Source organism: Strix aluco, chromosome 5 (assembly GCF_031877795.1).
Source record: "Strix aluco isolate bStrAlu1 chromosome 5, bStrAlu1.hap1, whole genome shotgun sequence".
NCBI classification, from domain to species: Eukaryota; Metazoa; Chordata; class Aves; order Strigiformes; family Strigidae; genus Strix; species Strix aluco.
This window is the reverse complement of record NC_133935.1, coordinates 14,448,592-14,460,772: the sequence shown is the minus strand read 5'-3', so window position 1 is coordinate 14,460,772 and position 12,181 is coordinate 14,448,592. Positions and strand designations below refer to the sequence as shown.

At 35.1% G+C, this 12,181-nt stretch overlaps 1 protein-coding gene across 2 annotated transcripts in view; it reads right to left on the bottom strand.

The window, feature by feature from the left end:
• Positions 1–3,972: 3,972 nt before the first annotated feature.
• Positions 3,973–12,181, bottom strand: part of MTPN (myotrophin) — a 41,801-nt gene continuing 33,592 nt past the window's right edge. Inside the window, exons 4-5 of one of the 2 annotated variants that reach the window (XR_012623460.1) lie at positions 6,239–7,225; positions 3,973–6,174 (exon numbers count right to left, since the gene is read on the bottom strand). Coding sequence is in view for 1 of the 2 variants with exons in the window: in XM_074826034.1 (XP_074682135.1) it covers positions 7,139–7,225 (87 nt within the window). In the remaining variant the exon portion in view is untranslated. Of the gene's footprint in view, positions 7,226–12,181 lie in introns of both variants that reach the window. The other variant, XM_074826034.1, reaches the window with a different exon arrangement.

Genomic DNA, 12,181 nt, shown 5'->3' with positions numbered 1-12,181 from the left:
TCTTTGATCTCTCCTCCTGTGATTTTAATTCCCCCTTTCCTATTATAGATGACAGACAGCCTTAGACAGAATAGCTTCTAGTAACATCTACAAATGGGTTCTTTCTACTTTCTAGGCACCTATTAAAAAGAGAAAGTTGCAATAAGGGTAAAGTACAGCTTTTGAAATCTGTGCATTCAGGAAGGACAGATAAAAATGAGAGAATGGGAGCACGTGTCAGCTCTGGCATGTGGAGGACAAGAGCAGTTGACAGAATGTGATCTTTAGAAACCACTCAGATTTTGACATTAATTTATAGTATGTTTCACTGTCTGTACATCTCTAAATCTCACCTCTGACAGTAAAAAAACCCTTCAATACCAACCTCTGAGCTTTTCAAACTGGGAACAAGGGAATTTTCCCCAAAGCGTGCAATTTTACTTTTTTTTTTTTTAAACAGACCAGAGAATGGCCAATATATATTCAGCTGTTTATAGGGAGAACACAGCCTTAGCAGCACCTCCTTATGAAGTATACAGGTTGTGAAGCATACAGGTTATGAAGCTTTATTGCTGTAGGCTGGGTCTTTTTTCTTTTGAGTCATTGTTTAACATGGCTTTGTAAATATTTAAATTTACAGCTATCTTCAGAGATGTCATTAATTTATAAGCTTGGGTTTTGTTCTTACATTTTAAACTTCTGACACTAGAAATTGATGTGCTTCCCATCTGTTTCATCTCTCTCTGAATAAGCTCTCCTGTGCTTTTGAGGTTATTGACATTGACTGCAAAACACAAAAAAAACCCCTTTAAGGTATATCAGGTCCTGAGAGATAATCCTTCAATCATCTTACAGTCTAAGTGCACAAAAAAAGAGGGAAAGAAATTAAGTTTTCCTGTCAAGAAGTGAAATACAGATAGGTTTGTACATGGTCACAAAAGAAATCTGTTGCATTGATCCCAGTTCTAAGAATATCTCAACCGATTTCTCAAAAACTTGACCATTTCCTCTCATATTCTATTTTTGCCTACTGTTCAGGATTTGTCTGTATGTAGATATTGGTATAAAGTGTAGGACTAGCTTTTCATAGCTATTTTCTCAAAGTATAGTTGGGAAGTATCCTTGAAGCACAACTGTTCCTATATAACAGATAAGAACACACAAACATTTGCTACATTTTTTATTTCAAAACAATGTAAAAGATACATTTCTGCTGTAAAAGGTAGTTATACCTTTGCTTTATGCAAAGGAGCAACGAAAGAAAACTCAAAAGCATTCTTGGTTTAGGAAGCTTCCTAAAGCACATGCAAGAAAAAAAACTGAACAAAATAAAACATATACAAGTAGCAAGAATAAGCTTAGGGAAAGACTTTTGGAACCCAACATTAGAATTTATTTGCTCTTTCTAGAAGTCTACCATGTTACGATGGCCATAGCTCATCCACTACAATGACAAATTACTGTAACAGTCTTTAAGAATGGCAGCTATCCTCTCTCTTCACATGCTAAGAGCTAGATACTGGGAAGTTTTCTGCATTGCAGAAACTGAATTAAGTAATAACCCCATTCAGATACCTGTCTTTATCTTAGTTCTAATTAAACCTCTACATCTGCCCTGGGCCACAGTGGACTGTAGCATGAAGCTCAATTAGGAGACACTACAAAAGTCTAGGGCATCTTGCAGCTCTCCCAGGGATATCACCATTCTAAACAGAAACCAAGTTGAATCATTACATAGGGACATGCAAATACTGATCTGGTTTGGTAGCTGCACTGAGAAATTGGCCAAAAAAAGAGAAAACATTTTGTGTCAACCCAGAACATTATTTGTCAGTTTTTCACTGAAAATAAATAAAACATAAATGGGTGGAAGGATTTTTTTTTTGTCACAGTATGCTATCACTCTTTAAAATAAAAGGATACATTTCCTATTTAAAAGTGTATTCCAAAAAGAAAGGCAAACTATAACTTCATTTCCATGAAAAGTTACTTACTTCTCAAGACATCCCACCTCCAAACACTTTTGAGGCAATATAGTTAAACATTGATCCAACTAGAAAATGGTTTCTTTTACTTTGAATCAAAAGCTTTGGTGAACAAATTGAAGCTTCTTCTGAATGTACTGAGGAATTACTTTCAATTAGAAGAAAATGCTTAGAAACATATAAATGAATGTTTCAAAGGCAAGTAATTTTATATAGGCACCAAACCTGAAAAATTATTTTTGAGACTGAGTTTTGGTTCTGTCAAATTTATGCTTAGCTTGAGATAACTGAAAGAAATTTTCTGTTAATGAATTGTAGGTTTGATAGATGAATTGAGACATGCATTCTATTGTGGTTTTGGCACAATGTCCTGCCTCTCAGCTTTAATGGCCACGAGATGAACCTCAGTTCAGGAAAAGGAAAGCCTCTATTCTTAATTTTGAAATGTTGCAAAATGATATGGAAAACAGGAACTCACTGAAAAGTACAAAATAATCCTGTATTCTGTAGCAGCCCGCCGTATCCTGAAAACAGAGACATTCTCCAGGACACGGGAGAACACAGATGTGCACACAGGTGCTTTCTAAGTGCAATCTGAAGAGTGAAGAATCAAAAGATTCCAGAACTTCTATTTGAAGGAAGGTTCTCCAAATTAATATTACATCACAATAGCAAGCAGTGGTACCTAAATGCAGCTTTTCCTAGTATGAAATTATTAGAGACATTGTTTTGACTGCTAAGGCAGGGAGAGGAGCGCTGCTCGCAGGAAAAAAAATGTTCATTCACTTCCCGAGCAGGCAAACACTACATGCTTTTGAAACCTTCCAGTGTACTACATGAAACAAAGTGCTTCCCAAACAACTCATCTAGTAAGGTTATGTCATAACTTAGTTGAAAGCTGTTCCAAGATGTCAGATTATGAATAAAACAAGAATATATTGATGAGAGCTTTGAGAATGTTTCTCTGTTTTGAGAAAATTATAATGAAGTGATGCAATTAAAACAATTGCTTTCTTGGGCCAACTTCCTTTTGGAAGGGAACTGAGAAATCCACTTGTTCCAAAAGATCACCCATAGACAAATATTAAGAAAAGTCTTCACATGAATAGATGAATTCAGTTAGCCAGTCACTGAGGAATGCAAGTGAAAGGAATTTACATTCTGGACTTTAGCTAGTATTTCTTCCTACAGAACTGTCCATTAAAAAAACAAACAAAAAACCAGTAAGATCAACACAGGAACTGAAGTACACACATCAGTTGCCACTGGCCATCACACTATTTGAACACGCCCTTTTCTCTAACATTTGACTGAAAGGTTGTGCATACAGCATTAAAGTCCCTGTTTTCAAAGTTTAGCACAGAAAAACAAATTAATTTTCTTTTGAAATATTTTTTCCATATTTATAGTTTTTCCACTGTGACACCTTCCTGTTTTTTCTTTAAACATGTATATTTTAAAATAAATCATATCAAACAATTCAAGTAATTGGATCTAAATCTCTACTGACAAGCAAAGTTATAAAGGAAGTTCTGACAAAGTCACTGTAAAGATGCAACAAGAATAATGAATACACATTTCTATGCCATCTTATACTTCAGCTGTGCTTTCTGTAAATAACTGTTTCAAATTCTTTGATGGAAGCAAAGGAGAGAATAAATTGCTTTAGTCTTCACAGGTAATGTGAGGAACATCCCTTTACCTGCAGACTGTCTCTCAGAATTTAACATAAGAGATTTTCAACATTATGCATTACCATTTAAGCAGGAAATGTAGACTACAAGAGCACAGAATAAAAACCTCTTTTAAATTGACATAATTTAAAAACCAAACAACTTCATATATTTAGTTCTCAAAGCAGATTCCATTCCACGTTTAAGTCTTACGTACCTGAACATTTTAATCACTGTACATGTGAGCTGGAGCTTAGATGCCTTCCAGGCAAATAAAAGAGTTGTAGCCAGATCTTAATAAAACACAGGAGCAGAAAGGGAAATAAAACTCTACATTCTTATATCGCACAATTCAAGTTTATTCCATTCATTCTTGCAACACAAACTTAAAAATACAGTATCATTTAGCATTTGGATGTCTATGAACCATGATAATAATGAACCCAACTGTGTCAAAACAGTTAACAATGGTGAAAAGAAGTCAAATATCAAAATGCACAAAGCACTAATTTTCTTCTGTCACTGCGTAGAAAGATGATTGTTTATCCATTTACAAAATATAATTAAGACAAGTTCATTTTGAAATTTTGCATGCAACACTGCAATTGCTTGACCTAGGACACTCCATTCTTACCAGCCTCTTCTACAAATAATTCAATGTTATGTTCAAGGATAAAGTTCCATTTAACTGCTGTACTCCTTTTCCCATTTGCTCCCCCTTAAGAAAAAGGAGCAGGGGGTACAAAATCCAAAATATACTTGAGGTTATAACTTACTCAGCACAAATTTCAAAGGAAAAGTTTTAAGAACCTAAGAAAGATTTCCAAAGTATATGTGATTCCAGTCTGACAAAGTATTTAAATTCTGTTTATAGAATGTAAAATATTTTACAGTTTGGTGTTTTCATCTAGTTAGGACGTACTCAAAGATAGAGGCAGCCACCCATTATTTTTTCCCCACAATATAGCTAACAAGGGAACAAATGAACAAGCCCAGTTTTTAGATAATTACAAAAACATAAGCTTTTATTATTACTTTTTTTTTTTAAACCCTGGGCAAAATGATCAAATCACCTTTTATGTAGTGCAAAAAGCAAAATTTTTCTTCTTTATGAGCCAAACATTAAATGCCATCTTTTAACTATCTCAAAAGGCAGCTTGGGTATATATTACAGCCAAATTAACACTTGTCTCACTGAAGTTCGTCTGCATTTTTTTTTTCTCAAGTGAAGCAAGAAAAAATAAGGTGTCCACATAATTGTAGAAAAAGGGAGGCAAAATTGCCTCTGAATAACCAGAGGAGTTAGTACAAAGATGTTGTTTCTTTACTATAATGCTCACTTAAATGAGTTGAAGGGAACAGCAGAAAGGAATAGAGAAAAAAACACCAAAAAAAAAGACTATGGCCAGACAACTCGACACTAATCAACACAAAAAACTTGAATAATCAAGTTTTTCCACATAAAAACAGATTGCAGTTTTCTAGACTAGTATTTTATTAGCTAAGTATTTAATAGCATAATATGGAGGCAAATTTATGCCAAAGATGGTTACTTTCATAGATGAATAAAGAGTTAAACCTATAGTCTGTGTTCACACTATTACAATGACATGACAATCCAGCACTGATCAAAGATTAAAGAATTCTCTTTAAATAGTCATTAAAAGCACTGTTCACCAAACATGCTTTTTTATCAGCAGCTCACCAATTGATTTATCACTGATTTCCAACCTTTCTGCTCTTCCTTGCCACCCATCTCCAACGAGCAAAGAGTAATTGCACTGTACAGTTTATGGCCAGAGTTGATTGTTTTCTTCATTGTTTTTCTTATGGGATGTGTACATGTAAATCAGTTTCTGCTCTCATTTTACAGTCTAAATACAAGGCTTTTTATAGCCGAGACATTCAATCACAATATGCAACATGATTCAAGTAAAACTAAGTCTCCATTAAATACAAGTGGTAGTCACCAGCCTACTTCTACATATCCTCTTAATTTCAACAGTGATATCAAAATAATATCGGCTACTTTTGTTTAAGAATTCAGCATGAGACTTTATATACATTTGTTTTTTGTATTGTTCATGTTATCAGAAAGTTTGACATCTATATTCCAAAAAAGAGGAAGATGTATAGTTTGTGGTATACACTTTTCTGCTATAAAACCAGTTTTCAGTAATCAGCAGCCTAATTAAAATTTTCAAGATGAAAGCCAGAAGCTCAGACATTTCTGAGGACCATAAGATGTGACAGGAATCCCTACAACATCATTAAATACCTTCCCATGAATCATCAAGGCTGTCATAGTACTGTCATACTTACTGGTATAGTAAATCTTACCTAGAAGTCGGTGGTTAATGTGGTGTGGTTGCACTGGGAACTTTCAGAACAAGTCCCATGCCTTAATGAAATTTAAGAGGTTCATTTGGTGAACAATGAAAATGATTCAAAGATATGCACAATTAAAAGTTTTTTTTTTCCTCCAGTAGTTAGAGCAAGTTAAGACTTCTACTTGTACATCTTCCTGTTCCTAACACCTGAACTTAGAAGGCTTACATGTACTTTAGAAGTTTACCAGAGAAGTTTAGCAACAATATTCACCTGATATGAATGTCTAAATAATTACCATTCATTTTCCACATGTGACTAGATTATTCCTACATAGCAAACAGCCTGTAGCTTTTGCACATGTCTATACATTTTATGCTGACATGGTGAGTAAAGAAATTCCATCTTACAATCCTTTTGGAAACAACTACAGTGACATTTCGAACTCTCTCAAAAACAGTTGCTTAGAACATCTGCCCTGGACTAGAACAAACATGGGAAAGAAACCTCAAATTCAAGCATCCAAAAGTACCTTGGCAGATATTCTGGAGTGTATCATGTCTCAACTGATCTTTCCTGATTTACTCAAGAGTCAGAAAAACATTAGTGTGACATCCAATTAGTCAATATAAAGAACAGCTCCAATAACTAGTATCAAAAGTCCTCAAAACTGCAACATAAGCTTTAGGCAGAATAATAAAGCTACCCACAGAGAGAAGAGAGAAAAGCAATCCAGCCACCTACATTACTACACTTCAGATTATGGCAGACACTAATAGCATGGGACTATTGTCTCCTTCACAATTAGTTTCAGGTACATAGCACAGTACTTCCATCTAAAGGAATCCTTCAACAAAAATCTTAGTACTAACCTAGGAGGTTTACAAGCCAAAAATTCAAGATCATGGTCTGTCTTCCTTCTTCCATTTTCAGTAGAAATGGGAAGAGATTGTGCACTGAAAAGAGATTGTCCCACTAGAGGGACACTGTTCATAATAGTTTTCAACCCTCTCCAAACAGATTATCTTTGATACAAGCCCCTAACTAGTCTGATTCATAAAGAATTTCCCTCCCCCCAAAGTATTTAGCTGAAGAAGCTGGAAGATGCAAAGAGTGACAGACAGGCAGCAGTGTGAGGCCACAGGAGAGACACTTAAGATATCAGTCCATCCGTCACTGAAGAAGAGTTTTGATTGCCTGGTTGTCAGTGGCTTCAAAGGCAGTTAGTCCATCTGGGCCTTTCACAGACTTATCAGCACCCTGTAAAGACATTGAGAAGGACTGTCAATTCATAAAGCCAGGCTGTATTAGTATTAAGTGTGTCACAACAGTTACTTACCTTGGATAATTATATTGATTACATACAGTTTAGTGCAGTGCATTGTTTTCATTTAGGAACCAAACAGGCAAGATTTACATACAAAACTATTCAGCACACAGGTAATTTAAGTTTCGAACTTTATACTGTGGAACTGGAAAAAAGTCACTAACTTTTGTCATAAGTAACAGGTGGATAGAAAGGATAAACAGAAATGCACCAACTAGACAAACTGCAGAACAGTAAGCACGAACCCAGCCTCAGTGCCAGAATTATGGAAGTTGAGCAAAAGAAAGGAAGCAAAGAGTGATCAACTAGTCATGTTTGTTCTGAGCACTATGCAGTCATATACATAAAATGGAAAAGCCAGACTAAATTGTATATAGGGTAGTTAAACAAAGGGATAAAAGTTAGAGAACACACGACTGACTACAGAGATAGAGAGATGTTTTCTGAAAATGAGATTCCAGAATAACTCTTCTTGAAAGATATGTAAGTCTCACTTTAAAATATGTGTATTTGCTCAATCAAGTGACAGGAAAAATATTGTGGGTACAGACACACTTTGTCAAGAGCATGTACTGCAGAGGTTTGTCTTTATGCATAAACTCTCTATAGAATAAGTACAAATCTCTTCTCACATTACAAGGAAGGAAGTGCACAGATTAATAGTTACTATTGAAGACACCTAATAGTTTCCTAAGAACATAATGGACCTAATTACCAGAGCTTCTTTACCAATAAAAGTTTATACACATAAAACTCCACTAAACTTCCATATATGATACCATGTTTGTTCACAAGACAACTAACTCTCAGCCCACTAAACTTCCCATTGTAACTGTTTCTAACAATCTGATAAACTGGATCTGATATTACCATGATTTGCTGCCAGTACTACTTTTCACAACATAGAATATTGCCCTCTTTGAAATTTCTACTCTTTTTACTTGTAAATATTCAATCTGCCATCCTAAAAAGATGGTTTTATAGCGGTTTTTAAGGCAGCAATGCCCATCTTGTGGTCCACTGGCCAAACTGACCCTGCTGGAGCTGTTCATCTCCCTTGCAGTCCCTAGAGACCCTCAGTGCAAGGCATGAGCTGAACAGACTTGTTTAGTGGCAGTCAGCTGCGGGGCAGGGAGACAGGCTTCTGCTATCAGGGAAAGAGCCTAGGAAAATAAAGTTATCTTGAGAACTCCAGTAACGCATTCAGAGATAGATACTTACAATTGCAGTAATTCCTTCCAGGCAGCTCATTTTCTCTAGTACTTTTCAGGTAGCAAAATACAGGCAATACATTTTGTGCATATGCAATGAAATTCACTCCAATGACAGGAACAATCATAACATTTACCTCTCCCCTGTCACTATTTAACATCCTTGGCCCAAACAGTATGCAGTATGCTGCAGTATCGCTGTTCTGTTAAGTATGAATGTGAGCTGAACCAGTCTGTTCCCAAGAAGTGACTAGCTGCAAACATACACTTAGGTTGAAACCACTGAAACCCATTCCTTGTGAAACATTTATTTTTCCCCTAAAAAAAACCCCGAGAGATTTAAGAGGTATCTGACAGTTATAATCTTAGTTATGCTGGGAGAAGAAAGGCAACCATGAACATAGTAATGGCTTCTTTTGCATGCTGATTATTTCTACTGCTTAGACAGCACTCTCAAACTAGAATCCACATGGAACTCAAAAAGGCTTCAAAGCTGTTCTTTGATGTTAAGCTCAGAAAACCTGAAGGAACTCAGACTTGAAGAAAAACGGAACTATGCAGTAGACCTGCCAGTATTCATCTTGAATAGGAGTTTAAAGAACTTTAACTTATAAAACTCTCCACCAACGTATGAGCATTTAGGGTATAAAAAGAGAACTTCTAGTTTAGACATAGGACTGCTTTCCACTCTTGTACTTCAGAAGAGTTACAGACATGCGAGACCAGAGTTTCTAAAACAGCTTTACTGGATGTAGGATAAGAGGGTCAGGACTACCTAAGGACACTGTTTAATAAACTCAGTGTTAATAAATTAGGAGAAAGGCCCCTTAGCTAGGTACAAAGATTCCTGCCTGTATTCAACAGAATAAGAAGGAAATAAAGTTCAGGTCAAGAGGACTTCAGTTTTCAGAAGTACAACACTGCCTGGAAGCAGGTTTAATGAAAAGTTCATAAAAAGTACAATGATTTCACAGTATTCTCTACTTCCCCAAAGTAAAAAGCTATTAACATTTTATGTTTGTGTTATGTTCTTTTCTTAAAATACACACAGAAATATATATATACACACACACTCTTTCTTTGGCAGGGTAATAACAAACAAGAATGTTTGTCCTCTTAAGTCACTGGGCAAGCACAGATGTTATACATGCTCCGAAGGCAGCACAATAACGACTAGGGTACAATTGCAGTTAAAATAAAAACACCCTGAAGGCAGCAGGTAAAGGCAATGCAGAGCTGTCACCAAACCCTGCAAAGCTGGAATTGGGGCACTTAATGAAGCTGGTAGAAGACTGCATTACATAGCAAACAGCAAACTTCCAAAACAAGTTGCTGGATGAAGTTAGAGGCAGATGTCAGCTTGTTCAAAAAGAATATGGATGAATTCATGGACAACAAATCTATAAACACTTCTTAAAGGGGATAGATGTGTGTACCTCTAAAACCCCCAATACAACAGCAATGAATGAGGGGAATAAGTGAGCAGAAGTGGTCATACTCACAACTTTTCCCAAATGGCATTCCTTTTGCCACTGTCAGGAGAAAGAAGAGGTGTTAAATTGCCTAACTCTATAGGACTTTTCTTATAACACATTTTTAGTAGAAAGCAGAGATCAAATTGCATTAGATAATTTACAAAAAGCAGAACTATTTTGAAAGCTGAATAAATGGATGAGATTTGTCACATCTTTTGCAACAAACTGCATCCTCCATTAAAAACATTCAAAAAGGTTTAATTGTCTATTGTAACATGATATTTGTTTCTCCTACACTAAAAAAAAAATCTTTTTACATTACAAAAATAAAAGATTCTTAAAGAGAAGCATGGAATAGTTTTATATATATATGTATCTCTTTTTCAAATAGGTATCCCTTAAATCCACTATCCCTGAAAAAACTAAAAGCAAACTGAAATACAGGAACTGATGTTGCTTCAGTACTCATTATTTTATCTGTTATTTTGTTTTGTAGAAGGTTGGTACATAACATGACCAAAATAAAAACCTGGTATTTTGGAAGACAATTCAATTCTGATTTTGTCAAAAACTACTAAAAATTCATTTCCTCCCTAATAGTAAAATATGCTCCAATATTATGTTATTTAACAGTAATAGTACTGAAAAGGCAGAAGTGAAAAAAATGGACAAAAGATATGCACTTCTGCTTCACTTTGAGGTCATAACATGCTGCAAACAACTTTACTGTTTAAAGTTACAAAGGCTACTTGAATATACCTCAAATTCCTAGAAAAATATTTTAAGATTAATAAAAACAATTAAATACTGTTAATGTAGTAGTAAGACAACAAGCCCTGCTGCCTTTGAACTTTAAGGAGGAAGTGCTCTTTAGACCAAACCTAATTACTTTCATGTATTACATTAAGTCAGAGCAAAGCAGCATTTTCAACTGAAACTCAGACACTGCTAGAGCAGTTTAGGTATCGCTCTGCAAACCTCCATAGGTCTACTTTTTGGGATGTCTGCAGTATGATACTCCACACACTTTTATCAACTTGAAAGATACACTAAGAATTCCAAAAAGTATTGCTAGGCTACATACACTGTATAAGCAAGGCTTGATAATTTAGAAAGGAAGGATTATTTAAAAAAGGTAGTTTCATAGGAATAGGCAAAATGAATTCTTCAAGAGATATGCTTTAAGGATATAGTATTTTGATCTCTTGCCTGACCAAAAAAAGTATTTATTAGAAAAGCATGTTTCAACGCTGACCTAGAGGGTTTATACTACTCTGGTAGCCACAACACCATAAGATTTAACTAATTCTGCTTCAGTAAATTCACTTATCCCTTGTTGAGGGCAGTAAAAATCATCTTCACCCATTATGTATTTCACTGCTCAGTGTCCTTCAATTTTTGAGAATTAATGAGATACTATATTATTATCTACTGGTAATAATAGGTTAATTAAGCTTTCTGGATCTAGCATACATGTAGCAGCCATTTGTTATTCTAAACATTAAAATTTTGTGCCCAAATGGAAGCTAAAGTCTTTTGTAATGTACAGAAAAGTTTCAAGTATAAATCCTCACATTTTAATTTTTCCCACTTAATATTTTACAGTTTTATAACTAATTGGCAATTTCAGACCAACACTGGACCTTTAATCCCTATAGGTTTGGAATGAGTGACACTATTTGAACATTTTAAACATGCCAACAAAAACTTTGGGTTTGATTTTTAAGTTTAAATTACCACATTATCAATATTTTGGTTTAGTTCATATTGGGCAGGCCTGAACCATCACAGATGACCACAGCTGTGCTATGGTGAAAACCATTTAATGAATCCAATCTGTGAAAATCATAACAGTAATTGATTATGGCTGATCACGATAAGCACAACAGCAGTTCTTGAAATTCACTCAATCATTTGTAATCTCAGCTTTTGAAGTTTTCAAACTGCATCTAAGTTCTTATAATAAATCAAACAGCATTGCTGATTCCAAAATGAAAACATCTGAGCAAGGCATCAGGAAGTTAAACTCCACTGAAATGCTAACTTCAGAAGAAAGTGTTTAACAAAGGCCCTTTTGAGAAACTACCTTTGGAAGAGTGTATCTATCCTTAAATTATGTTTGGTGTTTATCAGTAAATTCTATGTATGCACTGTAATTAGGAAGAGTCATATAACTATTCCACTTTCCATAAATAAACCAACT